Here is a 26,956-nt window from a genome sequence, read left to right as displayed (position 1 = left end):
TTTGGGGGACCGGAGACTCTGGGCAGAGGCCCCTGACCCTCCACCCTCGAGGCCTGGGCAGGGCTGAGGAATGACCACATCTGTGCTTCTACCAGCTTGCATCACCCTGGCAGCCGGAAACCGGTTCTGCGGTGTTAGGCGAACGCAGGGCAGCTGACTGGTCCAAGCACGCCACCCAGAGGCAGCCTTGGAACTGCACCTGCTGGGCAGAACCTGGGCTCTACCTGCATCCGTCCTGACAGCCCATCAGAGTCCATGGGACGGATGCACCTGCTCATGCACCTGCCTCCAAGGTCTGTGGGCTAGGCGGGTCCAAGGGGGCCTGGTGTTGGAACAGAGCCTCTGGAGCCAGGAAGATGGTGGCCATGTTTGGTGGCTTCTCCTGGCCTGAGCATGGTCCCCAGGACTGGGCGAGATAGGATGCCCTCATCTACAGGTCCTTATCAGCTGTGATAACAAGAAGTGGGAGCGGCTGCTCAGGGCCCCTGGGCAGCTGAACCCTGGGGACAATCCCTGGGCTGAGAGGGCCCTCAGAGTGCACGTCTTAGCAGCCTGGGGTGCCCGCTGCCCTCGACGGAGACATGGGGGGGTTGTTATAGGGCAGGAGAGAGGCTGGCCTTGGGTAGAAAGGAGCAGCACGAAGGCCCAAGGAGGGAGGTGACTGGGCAGAGGCAGCCCCTGTGGCCGTGCCAGGCTGCTTGGCCCCGTCTGTCCTGTGGGGCTCCCCGATGTCCCTTCAGTCTGGCCCCGCTTTGACGCCTTGAGTTTGAGAGAGGCCACGTGTTCTTGAATCCTAGTGGGATCCTCGGCAACTGCTTTTGAAATTCCTCTTTCACGACCCAGGCGGCTGGGGCAAGTCGTCTCCCGTCAGCATTTTGGAGAACAAATGCTTTCGCTGCCTTGATCTGTCCAGCAGGGCAGCTGCCAGTGCCCAGGTCTGAGCAGACGCAAGGCAGAGGCGCGTGTGGAGACAAGGGGTGAGAGCGGCCAAAGCCTCAGCCTTGCCCACCCCATCCTTCTTCCATGCTGTGGCCAGTGAGATTTTTCTGAAAAGACTGATCTGGTCCCATCATTTTCCTGATCAAGACATCCTAGCAGTCTCCCAGTACTTTCAGAACAAAATCCAGCACCTCTGGCCTGGACACAAGGCCCTGCCCCTCACTCCCGCCAGCAACGCTGGTGAGTAGCAGGTGTGCTGAGGACTCAGGTAACGAAGGGGGTTTCACCATAGCCCATCCTAGCAAATAGCTTCAAGGTTCCATTTATGGATTCTAATTACTTAAACTGTTCAGCTGGTTCACTCCACAAATACTCATGGAGCACCTACCTCCTGTGCTCCTGTGCTAGACAGCTCCTCCTCCTGGGATCACCAGTGAACAAAAGAGACAACACTGTCTTCCAGAGCTTATGGGAAGGATAAACATCGCAAACGAGTGAATTCTACAACACAAGAGTGATTCCTTTATGGGAAACATAGAGCTGAGAAAGAGACTGGGAGCCCTGGGGTGCACTTTGAGTCAGAGAAGGCCTCCCCTGTGTGATGTTTGGGTAAAGACATGAAGAGGGGGAGGGGCAGCCCTGTGGCTGTCAGAGGCGGAGGCTGACGCAGGGCTGGGGGTGGCCGGAGACAAGCGCACACAGTGACTCAGTCTCTTTCAGTGACTTCAGCTCTTACTCTGAATGAGCCCAAAGCCATTTTGAGCACAGGATGATGCACACCGAGTTAAAATTTTGAAGGCTAATTGTGGCTACTCCTTTGGAATAGACCGAAGACCAGGGATGGCTCTTTCAGCACCCAGGTCAGAAATGCAGGGGTCTGTCAGGCTCCGATGCACGTCGAAGTTAGAGGCCACAGAATTTGCTGCCTGGCTGTGGGTGGGAGGCATAGAAGATGCCCCTGAGGTTTCTGGCCAGAGCGAGGTTGGGGTTTCCAGTCCCCAAACAGGGAGCACTAGGGTGGGTCTGATCTGTGTGAGAACAGACGCTTGAGTTTCAATATTATGGGTGCGTGCCTGTTGGATACCCTGAGAGAGATGTTGGACATGTGACTCTGTCTTATCTGGAGGCCCCAGAAAAAGATTTGAGCTGAATATGAATTTGGGAGTGGTCAGAATACAGGTGTTTCTTAAAGCCATGAAACTAGATGACTTTAAAATAACCTTCAGGTCAATCCAAGATGGCTGATTAGAAAGAGTTGCAGTCTGAGGTGCTCACAGAGAAGAATGAAAAGGGGTGAGTGAATTCAGCACCTTCAACTGAAGCATCCAGGTTCTCACACTGGGACTGACGAGGCAAACAACTCAACCCATGGAGAAGAAAAGAAGTGGTAGGGGGGTCAATGGCCCACTCAGGAGTGGCATGGAGCCACAGGAACCCCCACCACCAGCCGAGGAAGTGGTGAGTGATTGTGCAACCCTGCTTGGGAAATCATGCTTCTCCCATGGATCTTTGCAACTGTGGATCAGGAGATCCCTTCATGAGCCCCCACCACCAGCGCCTTGGGCCGATACATAGAGCTTTGTGGAACTTCAGCAGAGCAGCCACTCAGCCACACACAGAGACCCAGGTGTTTCACGTACTCTGGCCCCAGGATCCCTGGCAAGGTGGGAAATCCATCCTTCCAGATTCCTGGGAAGAGGGCTGACTCCATGGAGCCAAGCAGAATCGTTCTGCAGTCCTCACTTCCATGGCACCTCACAAGGTAAGATCCACTGGCTTGGAATCCCAGTCAGCCAACAGCAACAGGCTGGACTCTGCCTGAGAAGGGTTCGAGTTCCCAGGGGAGGGGTGGCGGCCATCTCTGCAATTAGGTAGACTCAGCCATTCCAGCCTGCAGACTTTGGAGAATACAAGTGGTCCAGATGAGGAGCTGTCCCCCACACACAGCACAGCTGCCTTTTCAGATCATGGCCAGAGTGGTTCTTCAAGTGGGATCCCAACCACTTCTCCTCACTGGGTGGGTCCTCCCTGCAGGGGCTTCAGCCACTCCAGCCAGAGTTCTATGGATAGAGCTCTGATCTCCCCTTGGGATGGAGCTCCCAGGGGTGGGGCAGCCACCATCTCTGCAGTTTGGTTGACTTAGTCATTCCAGCCTGCCAGCTTTGGAGAATACAAATGGTCTGGATGAGGAAGGACCCCCCCACACCCCCAACAAAATGCAGCACACCTGCTCTATGAAAAAGCAGCCAGACTGCTTCTTTAAGAAGGTCCCTGATCCGATTTCTCCTGACTGGGTAAGACCTCCCAACAGGTGTCTACAGCCACCTCCTGCAGGTGTGTTCAGGTTGGCAACAGATCAGTACCCCCCGGGACAGAGCTTCCAGAGGAAGGAGCTGTCATCTTTGCTGTTTCTCAGTCTTCACTGGTGATACTTCCAGGTATGGGAAAAATCAAGGCAACTAGGGTCTGGAGTGGACCCCCAACAAACTGCAGCCATCTTATGGTAGAGTGGCCTGACTGTTAAAAGAAAGCAAACAGAAAATAAGAACAACAACAACATCATCAGCAAAAAAGTCCCCACAAAAACCCCATTCAAAGGTCAGCCACCTCAAAGATTGAAGGTAGATAAGCCCACAAAGATGAGAAAGAATCAAGGCAAAAATGCTGAAAACTCAGAGTGCCTCTTCTCCTTTAAATGACCACAACACCTCTATAGCAAGGGTACAGAACGGGGCTGAGGCTGAGATGGCTGAAGTGACAGAAGTAGGCTTCAGAAGGTGGGTAATAACCAACTTTGCTGAGCTAAAGGAGCGTTTGTAACCCAATGCAAAGAAGCTAAGAACACGATAAAACCATACAGGAGCTGATAGCCAGAATAGCCAGTTTAGAGAGAAACGTAATCAACATGATGGAGCTGAAAAACACAACATGAGAACTTCACAATGCAACCATGAGTACCAATAGCAGAACAGGCCAAGTAGAAGAAAGAATCTTAGGGCTTGAAGACTGTATTTCTGAAGTAAGATAGGAAGAAAAGAATAGAAAAAAAAAGAATGAATGAAATAAAACCTCTGGGAAATATGGGATGATGTAAAGACACCAAACCTACAGCTGACTGGGGTACCTGAAAGAAATGGGGAAAATGGAACCAAATTGGAAAACATCCTTTAGGATATCATCCTGGAGAACTTCCCCAACCTAGCAAGACAGGCCAACATTCAAATTCAGAAAATGCAGAGAACCCCAGTAAGATACTGTATGAGAAGATCAACCCCAAGACACATAATCACAGATTCTCCAAGGTTGAAATGAAAGTGTTAAGTGCAGCCGGAGAGAAAGGCCAGGCCACCTGGAGAGGGAAGCCCATCAGACTAACAGTGGAAACCCTACAAGCCAGAAGAGAGTGGGGGCCAATATTCAACATTCTTAAAGAAAAGAATTTTCAACCCAGAATTTAAGCAAAGGAGAAATAAGATCCTTTTCAGACAAGCAAATGCTGAGGGAATTCATCACCACCAAGCCTACCTTGCAAGAGCTCCTGAAGGAAACACTAAATATGGAAAGGAAAAACTGTTACCAGCCACTATAAAGACACACAAATACACAGACCAGTGACACTATGAGGCAACCACATAAGCAAGTCTGCAAAATAACCATCTAGCATCATGATGACAGGATCAAATCTACACAAAACAATATTAATCTTAAATGTAAATGGACTAAATGCCCCAATTAAAAGACACAGAGTAGCAAGCTGGATAAAGAGCCAAGACCTGTCAGTATGCTGTCTTCGAGAGACCCATTTAGGCCAGGAGCAGTGGCTCATGCCTGTAATCCCAGCACTTTGGGAGGCTGAGATGCGAGGATCATGAGGTCAGGAGACCGAGACCATCCTGGCTAACACAGTGAAACCCCATCTCTACAAAAATACAAAAAAAAAAAAAAAAAATTTAGCCAGGCATGGTGGCAGGCACCTGTAGTCTCAGCTACTCAGGAGGCTAATGCAGGAGAATGGCGTGAACTGGGAGGCAGAGCTTGCAGTGAGCGGAGATCGCGCCACTGCACTCCAGCCTGGGTGACAGAGCGAGACTCCGTCTAAAAAAAAAAAAAAAAGAGAGAGAGAGATCCATCTCACATGCAAAGATACACATAGGCTCAAAATAAAAGGATGGATAAAAATTTACCAAGCAAATGAAAAACAGAAAAAAAAAATAGGGGTTGCAGTACTAGTTTTCGACAAAACAGACTTTAAACCAACAAAAAGCAAAAAAGACAAAGAAGGGCATTACACGATGGTAAAGGGTTCATTTCAACAAGAACTGACTACCCTAAATATACATGCACCCAATACAGGAGCACCTAGATTCATAAAGGAAGTTCTTAGAGACCTATAAAGAGACTTAGATTCTCACATAATAATAGGGGAAGACTTTAACACCCCACTGACAATGTTAGACAGATCATTGAGAAAAAATTAACAAAGATATTCAGGACCTAAACTCAGCTCTAGATCAAGTGGATCTGATAGATATCTACAGAATTCTCCACCCAAAAATAACAGAATACGCATTCTTCTCGTTGCCACATGGCACTTACTTTAAAATTGATCACATAATTGGAAGCAAAACACAACTCATCAAATGGAAAAGAACTGAAATCATAACAGTCTCTCAGATCACAATGCAATCAAATTAGAACTCAAGATTAAGAAATTCACTCAAAACCACTGAACCATATGGAAACTGAACAACATGCTCCTGAATGACTCTTGGGTAAATAATGAAATTAAGGCAGAAATCGAGAAGTTCTTTGAAACTAATGAGAACAAGAGACAATGTACCAGAATCTCTGGGACACAGCTAAAACAGTGTTAGGGAAATTTATAGCCCTAAGTATCCACACTGAAAAGCTAGAAAAATCGCAAGTTAACAACCTAACATCTTAACTAAAAGAACTAGAGAACCAAGAGCAAACAAGCCCCACCCAGAGCTAGCAGAAGACAAGAAATAATCAAGATCAGAGTCGAACTGAAGAAGACAGAGATGCCCAAAACCCTTCAAGAAAATCAATGAATCCAGGAGCTGGTTTTGAAAAAATTAATATAACAGATAGACCACTAGCTAGACTAATAAAGAAGAAAAGAGAGAAGAATCAAATAAACACAATCAGAAATAACAAGGGGGATATCACCACTCACCCCACAGAAATACAAACAACTATCAGAGAATACTAGAAACACCTCTATGCACATAAACTAGAAAATCTAGAAGAAATTGATACATTCCTGGACACATATACCCTCCTAAGACAGAACCAGGAAGAAATTGAATCCCTGTACAGACCAAAAATGAGTTCTAAAATTGAGGCAATAATAAACAGCCTACCAACCAAAAAAAGCCCAGGACCAGAGAGATTCACAACTGAATTCTACCAGAGGTACAAAGAAGAGCTGTTACTACTCTACTGAGTCTATTCCAAAAAAATTGAAAAGGAGGGACTCCTTCCTAACTCATTCTATGACTCCAGCATCATCCTGATACTCAAACCTGGCAGAGATACAAGAAAAAAAGAAAACTTGAGGCCAATATCCTTGATGAACATTGATGCAAAAATCCTCAATAAAATACTGGCAAACCAAATCCAGCAGCACATCAAAAGTCTTATTCACCACCATCAAGTTGGCTTCATCTCAGAGATGCAAGGTTGGGTCAACATACACAAATCAATAAATGTGATTCATCACATAAACAGAACTAAAGACAAAAACCACATATTTATCTCAACAAATGCAGAAAAAGCCTTTGATAAAATTCAACATCCTTCGTGTTAAAAACTCTCAATAAACTAGGTATTGAAGGAACATACTTCAGAATCATAAGAGCCATGTATGACAAACTCATAGCCAAGAAAAAGAAAAAAGAAAAAGAAAGAAGAAAGAAAGGAAAGGAAAGGAAAGGAAAGGAAAGGAAAGGAAAGGAAAGGAAAGGAAAGGAAAGGAAAGGAAAGGAAAAACTAGACGAGGTCACCAAGGGAGTGAGTGTAGACAGAAGGGACAGAACCAAGGGCTAAGACTTAGGGACACCTGTGTGAAGGGGACTCCACCTAGTCCCTATGAGACAGCAGCCCCTGCCACATGCTCCTGTATGTTCCAGCAGCTGGACTTATGGTTTGTAACTGGGTATTTTTGTGAAGATGTGATTAATCTCCGTCTCTCCCACCACGCTCCTTGCAAAAGGAGCCCTGTCCTTTTGCAAACTGCTGTGCCCCAAGGCCTAGAGCAAGCCCTGGCTGCCTGACAGTAACAAGCCAATAAGCAAGTGCATGAGTGAAGGGCACCAGGATTCTTTTCTGTGTCTGTTTTTACCATTGCCACACTTAAAAAACATAAGTTATTCTGTTTTCTTGGTGGGTCAGGGATAAACACTTGAAAATACTTTTATGTTATTAAAATCCATGCTACTATGTAAGAGTTAACATAAAAATTTCCATTAGTAATTTCTTCATATAATTTTAGAAATAACATATATTTTAAGCAAAATTCTTCTCTGTTTTTTTGTTTTGTACGTATCACTCCAGTGTGACTTACTGTTTCTTACAAAATCCACTATCAGTTTTTTGTTTTGTTTTGAGATGGAGTCCCACTCTGTCACCCAGGCTGGAGTGCAGTGGCACGATCTTGGCTCAGTGCAATCTCTGGCTCCTGGGTTCAAATGATTCTCCTGCCTCAGTCTCCCAAGTAGCTGGGATTACAGGTGCGCACCATCGCACCTGACTAATTTTTGTAGTGTTAGTAGAGATGGGGTTTTGCCATGTTGGCCAGGCTGGTCTCAAACTCCTGACCTCCAGTGATACACCCGCCTTAGCCTCCCAAAGTGCCAGGATTACAACTGTGAGCCACTGCACCTGGCCCACTCTCAGATTTTATAATTCTATCACCAACAACGGTTTGACAGAACCAGGCTTTGAATAAATGCCTGACTATCATCTGACCCAGCAGAGAACTTCTCACATTATTAAAAAACAGTGCAGTTCTGAGTTGAACGTGGTTCACACTTTCATTTATGTTAATAAGTAAAAGAGAACTGAAATCGCAAAGACAGTGGAACGTCACTTCATCAATGACATGAGTGTCTCTTCTGAGTCAGATGATAGTTTTCTAATACTGGAAGAACATTTCCTTGATTTTTGGTACTATTCACAATGTAATGGTTACAGCCGCAACACACGTTTAAATTTAATCTACATTACTCGAATTTTCCCATAACTTCATTAAATCTAGACAGTCAATAAAGCAACAATCCAGCCTGCATTTGTAGCATTTGCCACTTTCTATAGTGTAAATGTCCCCCTTGTGGCCGACTTGGAGCCACACACAAAAAGTCACTGAGCACGGTGCTAGGAAGACACGGTGGTAGCCCATTCCAGCTTTTACCCCTACAGATACAGCCGGTATCAGTGACCTCAGGAACGCAGGTGATGTAAAATGTAGTAAAATAATTACAAAGTGATGGCTTTGAGTATTTATTACCTATGTTTTAAGTAAGCTTTATTTAATTCTAAGTGCATATCATTTAATGTTCAGCAATGTCTGTATCTAACAGCTGGCCTGCAAAGCTCCTGCAGTGCAGCAATCCGCTCCGGGAGCCAGTGCTCACCAACTCCGGCCCACGTGGCTCCTGGGCTCCTCTGGTGGGCCTGACCTCATCAGGTGATCCCTGAGAGGAGAGAGCAGAAGCAGGAGCAGGAAGGATGCAGACTGGCCCATGTGGGCCACCTGGGAAGGGTGGTGACTTCTGGGAGGGGTGAGGGCCTCAGCCCTACAACTGATCATTGACAAATCAACAACCAGAACAACCCTGGAAGAGACCCTTGTGCCTCAGATGAGATCACAGCTCTGGGTGACGCCTTGATTTCGGCCTGGAGCGGCAAGGGGCAGAGGACCCAACTGACCCCACAGAAAGTGGAGAGGGCCAGGTGCAGGGCTCATGCCTGGAATCCCAGCACTTTGGGAGGCCGAGGTGGGTGGATCACCAGAGGTCAGGAGATTGAGACCAGCCTGGCCAACATGGTGAAACCCCGTCTCTACCAGAAACACAAAATTAGCCAGGCATGGTGGTGGGTGCCTGTAATCCCAGCTACTCAGGAGGCTGAGGCAGGAGAATCACTTGAACCTGGGAGGAGGAGGTTGCAGTGAGCCGAGATGGTGCCACTGCACTCCAGCCTGGTGACAGACTGAGACTCCATCTCAAACAAAAACAAAAACAAAAACAAAAAAGAAAGTGGTAGATAATGCATTTGTGTTAAGTTACTAAAATGGTGAAAATTTGTTACACAGAAGTAGAAAAACTAGCAAGTAAACTGACTCCCTTAAACTTGAACTCATAAAAGAAAAATCCATTTAAAAAATACCCCCACAACTTTTTTTTTTTTTTTTGAGACGGAGTCCCGCTCTGTTGCCCAGGCCGGAGTGCAGTGGCTGGATCTCAGCTCACTGCAAGCTCCGCCTCCTGGGTTTATGCCATTCTCCTGCCTCTGCCTCCTGAGCAGCTGGGACTACAGGCGCCCGCCACCTCGCCTGGCTAGTTTTTTGTATTTTTTTTTTTTAGTAGAGACAGAGTTTCACCGTGTTAGCCAGGATGGTCTCGATCTCCTGACCTCATGATCCGCCCGTCTCAGCCTCCCAAAGTGCTGGGATTACAGGCTTGAGCCACCGCACCCGGTCATTACCCCCACAACTTTCTAAGGTGGTGTCTGATGACCTGGAGATGCTGGAGGGAGCTGCTCAAGCTTGAAGACAGGAGCTGGGAGGACAGAGCTGAGCTGCCCTGCATTACGGAGGGGACAGAAGGGACCCGAGGGAAGTTGAGAAAGGAGACACAGGGAAGACTGAACAGTGGGGTCAGGAGGCAGGAGGCCTGTCTTCGGGAGGCTGGAAGGGAGGCGTGACAGGAGGAAAGATAATGGAAATTTTCTGCGGAGGTGCTGTGCACCTAGAAACCACTGTACCCCTGCAATCCTAAGCAAGTTCTCTCACAAACACTCATGAGAAAGTGGAGTTGTGTTTGGGGGGAATTTTCTTTGCTTTTTTGAGTTGAGGAATGTTATGGTTAATATTGAGTGTCAACTTGATTGGATTGAAGGATGCAAAGTACTGATCCTGAGTGTGTCTGTGAATGTGTTGCCAAAGGAGATTAACATTTGAGTCAGTGGGCTGGGAAAGGCAAATACACCCTCAATCCGGGTGGGCACCATCTAATCAGCTGCCAGCATGGCCAGAATAAAAGCAGGCAGGAGAATGTGGAAGGACTGGACGGGCTGAGTCTTCCTGCCTCCATCTTTCTCCCATGCTGGATGCTTCCTGCCCTTGAACATCAGACTCCAAGCTCTTCAGCTCTGGGACTCTTGGACTCACACCAGTGGTTTGCCAGGGGCTCCAGGGCCTTTGGCCACAGACATGGCTGCACTGTCAGCTTCCCTATATTTGAGGTTTTGGGACTTGGACTGGCTTCCTGGCTCCTCAGCTTGCAGACGGCCTATTGTGGGACTTAACTTGTGATCGTGTGAGTCAATTCTCCTAATAAACTTCCCTTCAAATACATCTATCCTATTCTGTTCCTCTAGAGAACCCTGACTAATACAGGGAGAAAAGCTCAAAGATGTGAGCGAAAGGACAGCTGGTACATAGGTTACTGAGAAAGTGTAAGGTCTTTACCAGTGGAAAAACTTTTACCCACTTCTTACCAAATAAATGTTGAACAAATTATCTAAAGAACATTAACTGAATGAGGCATAAATTCTAGATCTCACCTTGTCCAGTCGGTCCTGTGTGTCCCCAGCCTGACGTCCACAGTGCAGGCACGTGACAAAAGATGGCCACACGGATGGAGGGACGACAGATGAAGGAGTCACCCGCTGACCCACAGGAAAAAGCCCAGATACCTTCGCTGATGTTGCGAAGACACTGCCCAGACCACGCCCGGGCACAGTGTCAGGCAAAGTCTTGCAAACTACTGAATCCTCACTGCCTAACTAACAGGGGCAGTAACTGGGCTCGGGGCCTTGTTTCCCAGTTACCATATCCCCCGCACCTCGGGGCACTGCGGCCCAGAGGTTACCATATCCCATATCCCACCCGGCAGCTCTGAGCACTGCTGCCCGAGGCACTGCGATCCTCTGCTGAGAAGTCAGCGTCAAAGGTCGCCAAACGCCGCCCCTCCCCGCCGGAAGTGACGCTGGGACGCCGCTTCCTTGGCGCTCTGTCTTCCAAGTCAGTCTCCCGAGCACGTTTCCGGGCAGCTGGAAACTTGAGTTTCAAACTCCAAGTCCGGAAGTCAGGTACTACTTCATCAGGTACTATATTTCAGGTACTACTTTTCATCAAATACAGAAAGGTTATCCAACAGGGAGCTAGAAAGGTGACTTGTGTCCACCCCAGTCCCCATGACAAGTCCCCAGATGGCCTCTCACATTTGACGGCCACGCACAGCGGAATTTGGATTTGGGGTGAGCCCTTCCTCTGAAGGGAGCAGGCAGTCGTGACCTGGAATCACAAGGCCATCTTGTTGGAAGCTGCTGCCCGCCCCAGAATAACGATGGTCGTCCTTCTGGCGCATGGGTCTTGAGTGGCTCCAGTTGGGTTACTGAGGGATGAAGGCTGGATATGAAAGAAATGGATTCAAGCTACCAGAGGAGCAGCTCCGGGCAAGGCAGCAGGGGTAAGCCTCTTCTCATCACCCCCAGGGAGTCAGCTTTCACCTTTGCAAGTCACGTCTGTGGGCATGCTTGTTGCCCACCATTTATAAAATAAGAATATATAGAAGGAGATAGAATGGATATAACCAGAAAACTATAGAGAGACATAAAATTAAAAAAAAAAAAGTTAAAAGATTGAAAAAGGTAACTGAGAAAGGGACCTGGGTGGGAATGTAAATTTGAACACACACAGTGCAGCTTTGCCTTAATGGATAAAATAATGATATGGAAATTTACTTCCACTAACGAATGAAGAAAAATATGTCCAAAGAAAATATAACATTAATGAATGAACAAGAAGGCAAGAAAGAATAATCCGAGGAACAAAACACAGATGAGACACATAGAGAATATCATGTAACTATAACCATTTAGATAATTGCATCAAACATAAATGAAGTATCCCAAGCAAAAAGCACAAATGGTCAGACTGACTTAAGAAAGCAAGAACCAACCTTATGTTGCCTTCAAGAGAGAGAAAGAGGTGGAAATTAAAATTTAAGGATGGAAAATAATATACCATGCAAACAGCTAGCATAAGAAAGTTGTCATAGCTGAGGCTGTGTGTGTGTGTGCGCGCGTGTGTGCGTGTGCATGTGTGTTTTAAGACAGGGCCTTGTTCTGTCGTCCAGTCTGGAGTGCAGTGGTGTGATCAGAGTTCACTGTAACCTCCGACTCTTAGGTTCAAGCAATCCTACCGCTTCAGCCTCCTATGTAGATCCTTCTTCTTCAGCCACCACATGTCATTATGCTTGGCTGATTTCCTAAACTTTTTTTTTTTTGGAGAGATGGGAGTCTCACTATGTTGCCCAGGCTGGTCTCAAACTCCTGGCCTCAAGCAGTCCTCCTGCCTTGGCTTCTCAAAGTGCTGGGATTATAGGCACGAGCCGCTGCGCATGGCCTGTAGTAGCTGTATTAATAGCACACAAAATATTCTTCAAAAAGGCCGGGCGCGGTGGCTCAAGCCTGTAATCCCAGCACTTTGGGAGGCTGAGACGGGCGGATCACGAGGTCAGGAGATCGAGACCATCCTGGCTAACACAGTGAAACCCCGTCTCTACTAGAAAATACAAAAAACTAGCCGGGCGAGGTGGCGGGCGCCTGCAGTCCCAGCTACTCGGGAGGCTGAGGCAGGAGAATGGCGTAAACCTGGGAGACGGAGCTTGCAGTGAGCTGAGATCCGGCCACTGCACTCCAGCCTGGGTGACAGAGCGAGACTCCGTCTCAAAAAAAAAAAAAAAAAAAAAAAAAAAAATTCTTCAATAGAATGAGTATTATGAGACAAAATTCAATATAATAGGAAGAGACAACAATTACAAACATATACACATCTAATAACAGTATGCCAAAATATATGAACAAAACTAATAAAACCAAAGGGAAAAATAGAAAATCTACAATCATAGCAGGAGATTTAACATGCTATTCTCAGTAACAGAATAAGTAGACAAAAAGAAAAAGGTATACGGGAGATCCAAATGACACTATGAACTAAACTGAATTGACATTTAGAGAACATAATCAGCAACAACTTCAGAATGCACACTCTTTCCAACTGTATGTGAAACATTTGCCAGGACAGGCCATGTGCTTGTCTCAACAGATTTCAAAAGATCAACATCTTACAGAGTGTTTCCAGACCACAACAGTAATAAATTAGGAATCTGCAACAACAACTAATCTAGAAAGGACCCCAAATGTCTATAAGTTAACTCACTTCTCAACACCAATGAGTAAAAGAAGAAATCACAAATATCACTAGGAAATTTTTTTACCAGAGTAATAATAAAAACATAACATAAGGAAAATTGTGGAATATAATTAAGGAAATGTTTAAAGCAAAATTTATAGCATTAAAAATTATATAAGAAAAAAAGAAAGGTCTCAAATGACAGCTAGAAAAAGAAAGGAAAACTAACGCTAAAGGAAGCAGAAAAAGGAGATAATAGCCAAAAGAGCAGAAATCAATGAATAGAAAACAAAATATAAAGATAATGATGAAACCAAAAACTAGTTTTTTGAGATGGTCAGTAACACTGATAAATCTCTAACCAAATTAAGAAAAAAGAGAACACACAAGGCCGGGCGCGGTGGCTCAGGCCTGTAATCCCAGCACTTTGGGAGGCTGAGGCAGGCAGATCACAAGGTCAAGAGATTGAGACCATCCTGGCCAACATAGTGAAACCCCATCTCTACTAAAAATACAAAAATTAGCCGGGCGTGGTGGCGGGCACCTGTAATCCCAGCTACTGAGGAGGCTGAGGCAGGAGAATCACTTGAACCCAGGAAGCAGAGGTTGCAGTGAGCAGAGATTGTACCATTGCACCCCAGCCTGGGTGACAGAGCAAGACTCCATCTAAAAAAAAACAAACAAACAAAAAACAAACGAACAAAACACAAATTACCAATATCAGAAATGAAAGAGGGGACTTCACTACAGATCCTATAGATAAAAAAGGATTTTTTTTTTTTTTTTTTTTTTGAGATGGAGTCTCAGTCTGTTGCCCAGGCTGGAGAGAAGTGGTGCAATCTCAGCTCACCTCCACCTCCCGGATTCAAGCAATTCTCCTATCTCAGCCTCCTAAGTAGCTGGGATTATAGGCGTGTGCCACCACACCTGGCTAACTTTTGTATTTTTAGTAGAGACAGGGTTTCCCATGTTGGCCAGGCTGGTCTGGAACTCCTGATTTCAGGTGATCCACCTGCCTCGGCCTCCCAAAGTGCTGGGATTGCAGGCATGAGCCACTGCACCCGGCCAAAAGGGATTCTTTTACTTTTTTTTTGTTTTTTTTTTTTTGGCTTTATTGAGGTATGTTTTATGTGCAGTAAAAGTCACAACTTCTAAGGAAATATTGGGATAACTTTATGCCAACAAATCTAAGAACGTAACTAAAATGGGAAAATTCCTTGAAGAACACAGGACACTAAAGCTCATTCAAGAAAAAAATTAAATAACCTTAATAGCCCTATATCTGTTAAATAAATTGAATTTATAGCTAAAGTCATTCCCAAAGAAGACATCAACCCCAGATGGCTTTGCAAGTGAATTCTACGCAACACTTAAGGAAGAAATAACATCAATTCTATACAGTTCTTTTACAGAAAAGAGAAAACTAGGGAATACTTCCCAGCTCACTTTATGAAGTCAACATTACTCTGACACTAAACAAAGACAAAAACATTACAAGAAAACTACAAATAATATCCTCATTAACATAAACACAAAAATCCTCAACAAAAGAACAGCAAGTCATATCCATCATATATTAAAAGAATAATACATGTGATCAAGTGGGCTTCACCTCTGGAGTACAAGCTTGGTTGGACATTTGAAACTGAATCAGTGTTATTCATCATATTAACAGGCTGAAAAAGAAAAACCGTATGATAATCTCAAAAGATGAGGAAGAAAGCATTTGACAAGATTCATCAATTATTCATGATAAAAACACTCAACAAAATAGAAATAGATTTCAACCTGATAAAAAGCATCTACCAAAAAAAATTACAGCTTACATTATCCTTAAGGGTGAAAGACTAAATGGTTTCCCACTAAGACAAGAAACAAGGCAAGGCTGTTTACTCTCGTTACTTCTGTTCACTATTGTGCATGAGGACCTAGCCAATACAATAAAGCAAGAAAAAAAAAAAGCATGCAGTTTGGAAAGGAAGCAGTAAAATGGGTTCTGTGTACCTGTGGCATGATTGTCTTTGTAGAAAATCTTACCAAATACACAAAAGCAGCTGCTAGAATTAGTGAATTTAACAAGGTCACAGGGTAAGAGGGCAATCTAAAAAGTTAATTGTATTTATATGACTAGTAACAAACAATTTTATATTAATGCTATATATTTATATAGTAACATTTACTAAAGTAAATTTTACTTTAAAGAAATAAGAATAGACACAAAAATCTAATGAGGGTATCTGGCCAGGTGTGGTGGCTCCTGCCTGTAATCCCAACACTTTGAGAGGCTGAGGTGGGAGGACTGCTTGAGCCCAGGAGTTCGAGACCAGCCTGGGCAAAATAGTGGGACCTTCTCTCTATAAAAAAATAAAATAAAATAAAAAACAGAAAAAAAGAAAAATAACAAGGGTGTCTTATTTCTTTAACATTTACAAAATGAAAAATATAAAAATATGAAATCCTTATAGGGAAATTTAACAAAATGTGTGCAAAGTCTGTGCACTGAAAACTACGAAATATTGATGAGATAAATTAATGAAGACTAAGTAAATGTAGGTTAGACGATTCAATATTGCTAACATACTAATTATCCCCGCATTAAGATATAGGTTCAATACAATCTCAATCAGACATTTTCGGGTAGAAATTGACAAGTTGAGTCTAAAATCTGTATGGACGTGCAAAGGACCTAAAATAGCCAAATTATTTTGAAAAAGAGTCAAAATGTTGGAGGACTCACATTACCTGATTCCAGCATTCACTATGGAGCTACAATAATCCAGATACTGTGGTGTTAGCATAAGAACAGACATGGCTGGGCACAGTGGCTCATGCCTGTAATCCCAGCACTTTGGGAGGCCAAGGCAGGTGAATCATGAGGTCAGGAGTTCAAGACCAACCTAACCAACATGGTGAAACCCCATCTCTACTAAAAATACAAAAATTAGCTGGGTGTGGTGGTACGCGCCTGTAATCCCAGCTACTTGGGAGGCTGAGGCAGGATAATTGCTTGAACCCGGGAGGCAGAGGTTGCAGTGAGCCGAGATAGCACCACCGCACTCCAGCCTGGGCAACACAGTGAGACTCTATCTCAAAAAAAAAAAAAGGACAGACATATAAGTCAATGGGTCAGAACTGAGAGCCTAGAGATCAATCCACATTTTCCAGTCAATTGATTTTTAATAAAAGTACCAAGGTAATTTAATGGTATTGGTGATTATTTTCAAGAAATGGTACTGGAACAACTGGATATCCATGTGCAAAAATAAAAACCTTGACTATTACATCACACCATTTACAAAAATTAATTCAAAGTGGATCACAGATGTACACTTAGGAGCTAAAACCATAAAACTTCTGAAAGACAAGGAAATATTTGTAATCTTGGTTTAGACAATTATTTCCTAAGTAGTACATAAAAACCATAAAAGAAAAAAGTAATAACTGGATGCCATCAAAATGGAAAGTTTTGCTTTTTAAAACATGTTGATAAGAAGATAAGAAGGTAGGTCAAAGACTGGGAGGAAATACTTGCCAAACATTTATCCAATAAATAACTTACGTTCAGAAAGTATAAATAATTCTTACAACTCAATTACCAGAAGACAACCCAATTTTTAAAAAATTGGCAAAGGATTTGAAAAGACTCTTTACTAAAGATATATGAAAGGCTCAGTGCTATTAGTTGTCAACGTAATGCAAATTAAAACACAATGAGATACCACTGCAAACCCACCAGAATGGTCAGCATTATTAAGACTGACAACACCGTGGGCTGGTGAGGGCGTGGGGCATCTGGAGCTTTCACACTTTGGTCTGGGAATGCAAAATGGTACAGCCCCTCTGGAAAACAGTTTATCAGTTTCTTGAAAGTTAAATATTAACTTTTGATACAGTCCAGCAATACCACTTCTAAGGATGTGCCCAAGAGAAGTGAAAACATGTTCACAGAAGACTTGTCCTTGAATGACAACAGCAGCGTTATTCATAACAATCTCAGTTGGAAAAACACCAAATGCCCATCATTTCATGGATGAGTAAACAAATGTTGGTGGAATTCTGCTCAGCAATGAAAACAAATGATCCATTGATTCACACAGCGACATGGAAAAGTCTCCAAGCATTTTGCCAGCAGAAAGAAGCCAGACAGGAAAGACTATGCTGCTGAGTCTATGTATGTGAAATTTCATACTAAAGCTACGGTGACAGAGAGCAGGTCGTGGTTGCCTGTGCCCAGAACAGAGGGAGAGGGTGCTTGCAAAGGAGAACGTGGGGGGAGTTGGGACAGTGCTGGATCATCTCAGTGATGGTGACTCATAACGAAGTGTCCAGTTGTCTAAACTCACTGAGTTGTACACTTAACATGAATGATTGGTATTGCACATAAATTGTATCCCAATATAAAAGGGCACAAAAAGTAATACCTGAAGATAGGTGTTACTCATGAACCGGCAATTTCACTAAGTATACACCCCAAAAATGCATGTCCAAGTACATCAGGGCACACAAATAAGAAGGTTCACAATTTATTAATAATATTCCCAAACTAGAAACGATCCAATGTTCATCAGCAATGAAATGGATAATAAACCGTGTCATATTCATGCAGTGAATCAGTAACCAGCGATGAAAAAGCCCCCGTTGCATGCAACATGGATACACTTCGCAGACACAAATTTGAATGAAAGAAGCCAGAGATATAAGAATTATGTTCTAAGGCCGGGCGCGGTGGCTCAAGCCTGTAATCCCAGCACTTTGGGAGGCCGAGGCGGGCGGATCACGAGGTCAGGAGATCGAGACCATCCTGGCTAACACGGTGAAACCCCGTCTCTACTAAAAATACAAAAAACTAGCTGGGCGCGGTGGCGGGCGCCTGTAGACCCAGCTACTCGGGAGGCTGAGGCAGGAGAATGGCGTAAACCCGGGAGGCGGAGCTTGCAGTGAGCTGAGATCCGGCCACTGTACTCCAGCCTGGGTGACAGAGCAAGACTCCGTCTCAAAAAAAAAAAAAAAAAAAAAAAAAAAAAAAAGATTTATGTTCTATGATTCCATTAATATAAAGTTCAAACACCAGGCAAAATCAAACTAGAATGGTTAGGGATGCTTGTCAAGGTAATGAAAGTATAAATAAATGCAAGGAAGTGATTTCAAGTGAACTCAGCAGAAGCTCTGGTGGGAGGGAGGCTGTAGTTGGAAAGGTACAGGTTGTGTACTCAAATCCTGCAATATTCTGTTTTTTGAGTGGAAAGTATACAGATGCTCATTTATAAGTCATTAAGCTATTACATATATACTTTATGATTTTTCTGTGGATCGATTACATTTCACAAGATAAGAGCTTTTAAAGTAATATTTAAGGTGCATTATTGTGTCTCTGAGAACTCGCTGGCTGCGGTTTTATGAGAGTAAGTTCTTTCAATAAATCACCAGCTGTGCAGAGTTACACAGAGAGGCACACACTGTGGCTGCGTAAGTGAAAGGTCAGTAGTGATTGTTCTTGGAAATAACACAGTGAAGATTAATAATTTAAAATGTTGAGTACTTACGTAGTTAAAAAGATAAAGGATGAAAGCACTAAAAAGAGGTTGGGTGTGTTGGCTTACACCTGTAATCCCAGCACTTTGGGAGGCTGAGGTGGGGGGATCATTTGAGGTCAGGAGTTCGAGACCAGCCTAGACAACATGATGAAACCCCGTCTCTACTAAAAATACAAAAATTAGCCTGGCGTGGTGGTGGGAGCCTGTAGTCCCAACTACTCAGGAGGCTGACGCAGGAAAATCACTTGAACCCGGGAGGCAGAGGTTGCAGTGAGCTGAGATTGCACCACTGCGCTCCAGCCTGGGTAACAGAGTGAGACTCTGTCTCAAAAAAAAAAGTACTTAAAAAGTTAAGTGATAAACAAATTAGAAAAAAAAAAAAAAGAATCAGCCAAACTAATTGAAGTCAATATTCTAGGAGATTGAATTTTAAATGCTAATAAATATGTAAATATTAAAATAAGGTTTACAGTTGATAGGAAAAATATTCTTGGATTAACACAATTGCTGTTGTAATCAGAAAAAAACCACACGATTGTTTTAAGACACCATCTCTGGGCTTCAGGTTCCTTGTCTTTAGGACAGGAGGGCGAGGTGGCCCCAGCACAGAGGCAGCTGTGGGGACTATATGCCCTGTGTGAATGCTCCTGGCACATCGGGCTCTGTGATCTTTAAAATAACTCCTCTTTCCCCAACAACCTGTAGAAGTCATTTCTCAAAAGCACGGCGCTTCTTTCTGAGGTGAGTGCCCCTCCCTGAGCCCTGAGCCCTGAGCCCCGAGCCCCGGAAATCACCTGACTAGACTGCAGCTGCCAGAGGTCCCCTCATGGGGCGGAGTTAAGGGGTGGGCCCCGCAGGTGCTTGGGGGAAGGGATTCTGCCAGAAAGCAACCGAATCAGCTTTGAAAATGTGCCTGCGTCTGCTCCCATTTCCACTTCTGTTTTTAGGTGTCAGAAACCAGCTCAAGTGTAGAGGCCGTCCCTCTGAGTGAAGGGTCATTGACGGGTCCCTGTGAGCTCAACGGACTGTACAAGGAAACTGCATGACCGGGACCACAGACTGCCCTCCCCTCTCTCTGCCAACCCAATGTCATCCACTCAGGAACACTGCTGACCATCTGCAGAGTCTCAGGAAGTGATGGGAAAAGGGTGGGGGAGATGAGCAGGCAAACCTGTGATTGCACCGTGATGGGCAGCAACCCCGCCAGCTCCCCAGTGGCAGGGCTCCTTCTAGACATACCAGGGCATCCTCCTGCGGGTCCAGGGCCTCCCTTATCCTCAGGGTAAAATCTGAACTTCCCAGCAAGGCTCAAAGACCCTTCTGGGTGGGCATCTGCTGCCCGACGGTGGCACCCTCACTCTGCCCCTCCTACCTGAGGACTTTACTGTGCGCCAGCTCCGGGCTGTCTCCTCCAGGGCCTCTGCTCTTGACATTCCTGCAGCTGGGGCATGCACCCTCCCAGAGCCCCTTCCCCACACCCAATACAGAGATGGGGGCCTGTCTGCGTGTGGGCCCACCTGCCTCACCTGGCCCTGAGCGCCATAGGAGGAGAACCAGCTGACTTTGCCGTCCTGTCACAAGATGGAGCAACCCACCCATTCATTTGTTCATGCGTTCGTTCCACATAGCTGGGGCAAAGCCAGATCCTGATGGGGATGGGAGATGGGGGCAAGCTGGACAGGATCGCAGTGAGCTGAACTCCCAGTCTGGCAGGGATACACACCTTTGGACCACAGGGAAATCCTGCCTGTTATGGAGGAGCGTCTGTCCGGGGCAGGGGACCGCAGGGAGGCAGCTCTTGGAGCCTGAGTGTGAGCGGCGCTCCGCCAGTCACTGGCTCCTGCATAGGAAGCCTCTGTGAGGACAGTGGGGCCGCCTACCTTCGTGTGCCGCAAGGACTGAATGAAAAGCTGTGTAGGCTGTGTAGAGCACGCGGAGCGGCACCTGGAGGGCAGTGGGATCCCACAAAACTGAGTTACTCCTCAGTGGGATGAAGCGAGCATCTGGGAAATGCAAAGGCAGACGCCGGTGAGGACGTGGAGAGGCAACACACCCTAGGCTGCAGGAGGTGCCTGTGCAAAGGCCCTGTGGCAGCAGCAAGCCGCCAGTGGGATGGGGGCCTCTAGCAAGGGGCCGGGGAGGCTGGTGGCCAGACTGGGGAGAAATTCTGCAGGACTGACCTGCCTTCTATGGGATCTCTGATGGCAGAACCCCCTCCAAGCTGTTTTTCCCTGCCCTAAGAGGGCACAGCCCCATCCTTCCACCCTCACCCTTTAGGGAGGGAGGAGGATGAGGCCCCATCAGTTCACTTCCTCCTCCAAAGCCTAATCGTCGTGGCTGCAGCAGCCTTGCTGCATTGGGAATGGAGAGGCCGCTCCGCCCTCACCGGAGGTGGCTGCAAACCTCGTTTCCCTGGAAACCGCAATAATCAGTGGAAGTCAGTTCATGGTAAGTCTGCTCGCGCGCGTGGGTGCCACGATTATTATACAAGCTGATTTACACACTGTCCGTTGAAAACCTATGCACCATAAATGCAAATGAAGGGTCACTATTCCTACTGTTCTGGCGAGTCATCGTGCAGGATACACAGGACCATTCGCGAGGTTCTAAAATCTGCACTCTCTGCTAAAAATACAGTGAAACATGCTCGTCCTCCTCGCAGCTATAGCAGTTGAAGTAAATCCCACGCAGATGTCCAGGAGCGCATGAAGGGCCTTCACATAGATTCACATGGGCAGATGGTTTCCGAGAAAGGTGGGCGAGGGGCCCGCGCTGCCTGCAGCCTGTGGGTGCAGCTTCCTTCAGACAGAGCCTCTGGGGGCTCTGTCCGGGCCCACCGGGCACCATGGGACAAACTGCGCCCTTCAGGGGCATGAAGCTCTGCCCTCTGGGTGAGGGCTCCACAGGCCAGAACTTGCTAAGGTTGGTGACACAGACGGAGGTGCGTTCTCAGGGCGTCCCTGCACCTCCCCCGGCGCCCGGAGCGCCTTCCCTGCTGCAGCCACTGAATCCGGCGCAAAGTTATTTAACGCTGCAATTAGCCGGCAGGGTGAGTCATCGGCTCCCCAGCCTCCTGCCGCCACAGCAGAAACGAACTGGAAGGGACCAGGGGTGCAGGCCCAGCTGCTCGGCCGACGGCCTTCCGGAGACGCTCCCATCCCCCCAACCAAGGGGCCGAGGCGAGCTCCTCTCAGGAAAAGGCTGGAGGGCCCAGAGAGGCCGGGGAGGTGACCTTCCCCCACCCCACACACCCAGCCGCCCCACGCCTTCCTCTCACCCACCTCGAATCGCCAGGGTAGGAATGAGGCGGAGGAATTTGCCGCCCTTGTCCCCCTCACTCAGGCCGTGAACCGCCTTCTGATGAATTAATTCACGTGCACCCGCGTCTGGGGAAAATTCCTGTCTGATCCAGACGAGCTTTGCAGACTAAAACCAAACGAGACTCATCCTAGGTTCTAAGACGTCAGCTCCAGCTTAGTTCAAATGGCTAGTCCTAAAAGTCAGCGCCCCTACTCATCCCCCGAACCGCGTGCACACGCGCGCGCACACACATGCACACACTACACACGAAACACACCACACAGGCACCCACAAGCAACACGCCGCACAGGCGCAGACGTCAGCACTTCCCAGAGACCCTGAACGTCCTCATCCCTTGAACAACCCCCTCCCCCCACAGCACTCGGGCTCACTCCTCCCTTCCCCCCAGCACCCGGTCCCTCCCCCTCCCTCCCCAGGCTCACTCCTCCCTTCCCCCCAGGACCTGGCCCCCTCCCCCTCCCTCTCCGGGCTCCTTTCCCCCCCACCCCAGCACCCGGGCTCTCCTTTCCTCCCTCCTCTCCCAGGCTCCCCCTTTCCCCTTCTCCTTACCCAGGCTCTCCCCAATACCCACTCACCCCTAGCACACGAGCTCCCCTCTCCCCAACTCCCTGCACCCCCATAACTTCCACAGGCTTCCCGGCCGCTGGCAGGCGGGTGGGCGGGAAGTGAGGCCCAGACCCAGTGGATAGAGAGGGGAGAGAGGGGAGCGCAGACGCAGGGGCGCCGAGCGGTGGGGAGCGCTGGGGGTGGGGCCCAGGGGGTCCGGGAGAGCGAGCTGGGGGTGGAGAGCGGCGTTTCCGCAGCGGCCCGCGCCGGATAGGGGCGCGGATAGGGAAGGAAGGCGGAGAGACGCGGCCAGGGACCCCCGCTCTGGGAGGAGGAGGCGGAGGGGCGTCCCGGGGGTGGCGGGGGCTGCCGGGGGCGGGGAAGGGCGGCGCCAGGGCGAGGCGCGCGGGGCCGCGGGCGGGGTGGGGGGGTGGGGGGGGAACGAGCGTCCTGGGAGGGGCCCCGCGGGCTGGGGAGGGGGCGCGCGCCCTGCGGTCTCTGCGCCGCATCGGTTCCCGGCGCGGGGTCGCGGCGGCGGCGGCGGCGGCGGCGGGAGGCGGAGGATGCGGGCTCCGGCGGCGGCGGCGCGGGCCCGGGAGGACGCGGGAGGATGAGGAGGAGGCCGGCGGTCCGGCCGCGCGGCGCCGGGAGGAGGCGCAGGCGGCGGGGGCGGCGGCGGGCGGCGGCGGGCGCGCGGGGTGCGGGCCGGCTCGGGCGCGGAGGATGAAGTGGAGCGTCCGCGGGGCCTGCGCCGCGCTCTCCTCCTGCCTCCTGCTCGCCTGCGCGCTCAGCGCCGCCGCCGTCGGCCTCAAGTGCTTCTCGCTGGGCTCGGAGCTGCGCGGGGAGCCGTTCCGCCTGGGGGCCGCCGCCGGCGCCTTCTACTCGGGGCTGCTGCTGGCCGCCGGCCTCTCGCTGCTCGGCGCCGCCCTGCTCTGCTGCGGACCCCGGGACGCGCCCCTCGCGGGGTCGGAGCCGGGCCCGGGTCTGGGGGTACCCGCGGCGCCGGCAGGAGCTTCCGAGGCCGCGCCGGGCGAGCCGGGGGCCGCGGCCGGGGCCCCGGGGCCGGTGAGCAGCCAGAACCTGCTTCTGCTCGGCGTCCTGGTCTTCATGCTCGGGGTCCTCAGCGCCTTTGCGGGCGCCGTGATCGACGGCGACACCGTGTCCCTGGTGGAGCGCAAGTACTCGCACTACTGCCTGCCCCCGCGGGCGCCAGGTTCGAGCCCCGGCTCGGCCCCAGGTTCAACCCCCGGCTCAGCCCCCGGCTTGGCCCCGGGCTCGGCCCCCGGCGCCCCGCGCTCCCGCAGCACCCTGGACAGCGCCACGTCCGCCAAGTGCCGCCAGCTGAAGGACTACCAGCGCGGCCTGGTGCTCTCCACCGTCTTCAACTCGCTCGAGTGCCTGCTGGGCCTGCTCAGCCTGCTGCTCGTCAAGAACTACAAGTCGTCGCAGGCCCGGCGCGGTCGGCGCGGCAGGCGGAGGGGAGGCCGGGCCCTGGCGCGGCCCCGCGGCGGCTCCGGGCTCCGCGCGCAGCCGCTCGCCTCTCGGGCGCGCCGGGGCCGGCGGGGCCGGCGGGGGCGGCGGCTGCAGCAGCGGCCGAGCGAGGCCTCCATCCTTTCCCCGGAGGAGTCGGACTTGGCCGCCCCCGGGGACTGCGCGGGCTTCGCGGCGCACCACGCGGTCTCCTACATCAACGTGGGCGTCCTCCACGCGCTGGACGAGGCGGGCGCGGAGGTGCGCTGCGGGGGGCACCCGTCGGTGGAGCTGCCGGGGTACGCGCCCTCGGACCCCGACCTCAACGCCTCCTACCCCTACTGCTGCCGGCCGCCCTGCGAGACGCCGCGGCCCTGGGAGACCCGTCGGGCCTGCTGAGCCCGCGGGCCGGACCCCCATCCCGCGGACCGTGCTTGCGTTCCCCCCGCCCCGCTCAGGACCCCCGCGGCAAGGGAGGACGGGCGGCGGGGTGGGGTCCAGGGCCAGGCCTCAGGGGCGCTGCCTCTTCCACGTGGCTTTGCAGCCTCCGGCCTGGCCCCCTCTGCGGGCTCCGTGACCACAGGAGGGGGCCCCTGATGTGACCATTTCTGTATCTGGGAGGTTTCTCTTCTTATTTGTGTCGTTCATATCTGGATTCCATTTTCAAGTTTACAATAAATGTTTGGGCTTGGCTAGCCCGACTGCACTTTTCTTGGCAAGTCCAAACCCTGGGGCTGCTCTGCCTGGTGGTCCGAGGCGAGGGGGACAGAGCGAGCGCCCCAGGACGGCGACTTCCCACGGAGGAAGAGCGGACAGAGACGAAAAGCAACTGGTAATTCAGGAAAGGAGAAGCGAAAACACCCAACGGCAACACTTTGTACACGGATGTGCCTGCTTTTGTTGATACTTTCTTACTGTAAAGCTCTCCATAAATAGTGAAAATGTTTGGTAAATTTATTGCAATTTAAAATTGGTGAGTTCCTTTATTAAATTAATTGCTATGTTATTGGAGAATATTCATCAAATTGGAATTAGAGGATGTCTACGCACAAGTCAGTGTTGGGAGAAATGGTTTCATTTGGTCTGACAGACGTTGAGTTTGAACAGTTGTATTCTGCTAGCTAGTTGACTGAATCCAGCCTCTTTCTAAAGCTAACTTTCTGTGTGTGTAGAGACACTGATGCCACATCCCATACATTTCTTTTCTTTCGTTTTTCTTTTCTTTTCTTTTTCTTTTTCTTTTTTCTTTTTTTTTTTTTTTTTTTTTTTGGAAACTGGTTGTGTGGTTTCAACTGCAAAGCAGAGCTTATTTTTGGTTAATACATATGAACAATCTAATCCTATTTTGGAAAATCAGTCATAGTTTTTCTGGCATAGATAATTTTCCTGTTGATTATTTCGTTAATCTGGTAATTTTGAGTATGATAACATTTCATTTAAAATATACCCCGTAATCGCCTTAATTGATGTGAAGGTCATACTTTTAAATGATGAGGATATGTGTGTGTGTGTGTTTTCACACATGATATGAAATGAGTCCCATATGCTGGTGGAGTGTGTTTCCATCTGTCTGCTGGGCTGGCTGGTAGCCAGGCCAGCTCCAAGTCTTGGGAAAATGTGATCCGACTCCCACGTGCTGGAATTGTGGCGCCAGGCAGGTAGCTGCTGACCCTGAGCAGCTGGGAGCAGAGCCACAGCCTGGTGGGAAAGATGAGTACCTCCTGCCGGGGGACCGGGAGGCAGCCAGTGCTCTGCGGGGTGAGTGCCAGCACAGAGCAGTTAGGAGAGAGAAGCTACAGAAACCACGTGTAATATCTGTATTGTGTATAGAAGTCTACTTATAGCTGTGAAAAAGTAGCCAAATTTAAGGATGGAGCATAGTTTTCAGGTGCAGACTCTGGAGTGAGGCCTCTTCTCAACCCCTAGTTGCCCAAAGCCAGAGCTCCCTGTACCCCTGGTGACCAAGGCCCCCAGCCCTGCTGGCACCTGGCCGGGCTTCCCTGCTGCTGCAGAGGCCACAAGAGGGAGGAGGCTCCAGCCCCATTTCCGTGATGAGAAGTGAAACCTGTCACCATTCAGGTGCTGTTCTCCAGAGCTGGCAAACCTTCCCCTTCTGATGCCTGCTCAGTTACTGTGAAGCCCGGGGATCTGGTCAAAGATGCCATGGACCAGTGTCCTCTCCTTGCTATGTGGATGCTGCTGGAGGCAAAGAATCACTCACAGCCAATTTACTAGGTTTTCATTCACAGGCTTCTTCAGATGCTGGCCCATAATAGGCCTCCCTGGATGGTGGAGTGAGAAAGGGGGTCCAGCTGAACAGAGGGCATGACCTGACTGGTCCAACTGTCCATTTACAGCCCAGCCCTCTCCTGCCCCAGGACAACCAGTCCAGCAGTCATCAACCTAGGCAAAAATGTGATCGCTGGCAGAGCAGTGTGACTTTTAAGATACTTCCCTCTGTCTGCCTACATCCAATCAGCGCGGCATGGCCAGGTGCCTCCTGATTTCTGAGCAGAGGCATCTCAGGTGGCTGTAAGGCCAGCTTCCCAGAACTACACAACAGGGGCAGCCAGGTGGATCTGCCCGGGGGTGGGCACTTACTGGCTCCCTGCAGAAGGCTGCTGGGCACTGACCTGGCTGGAGCAAATGCATGAGCAGCGCAGATGCAAATAATCAAATTTCCTGTGTTTTTGTTTTCTGAAGT

General features: G+C 48.9%; 2 protein-coding genes and 1 long non-coding RNA gene across 3 annotated transcripts in view; 2 read left to right on the top strand and 1 right to left on the bottom strand.

The window, feature by feature from the left end:
- Positions 1-26,956, top strand: part of LOC144341060 (uncharacterized) — a 558,577-nt gene that overhangs the window by 47,560 nt on the left and 484,061 nt on the right. The gene's annotated exons all lie outside the window — the stretch shown is intronic.
- On the bottom strand, positions 1,901-23,291 carry LOC144341021 (uncharacterized). Its single transcript, XM_078002748.1, has 4 exons — positions 22,812-23,291; positions 22,197-22,341; positions 20,796-20,918; positions 1,901-3,456 (listed from the first exon to the last, which is right to left on the bottom strand). The coding sequence occupies exons 1-4, from the start codon at positions 23,289-23,291 to the stop codon at positions 3,359-3,361; spliced, it is 846 nt and encodes a 281-aa protein (XP_077858874.1). The 3' UTR covers positions 1,901-3,358.
- TMEM271 (transmembrane protein 271) lies at positions 23,470-25,715 on the top strand. The gene has a single exon (XM_028848194.2). The coding sequence runs from the start codon at positions 23,506-23,508 to the stop codon at positions 24,649-24,651; it is 1,146 nt and encodes a 381-aa protein (XP_028704027.1). The 5' UTR covers positions 23,470-23,505; the 3' UTR covers positions 24,652-25,715.

The sequence above is a fragment of the Macaca mulatta genome, chromosome 5 (assembly GCF_049350105.2).
Source record: "Macaca mulatta isolate MMU2019108-1 chromosome 5, T2T-MMU8v2.0, whole genome shotgun sequence".
NCBI classification, from domain to species: Eukaryota; Metazoa; Chordata; class Mammalia; order Primates; family Cercopithecidae; genus Macaca; species Macaca mulatta.
This window is presented reverse-complemented; position numbering and strand designations above follow the sequence as displayed.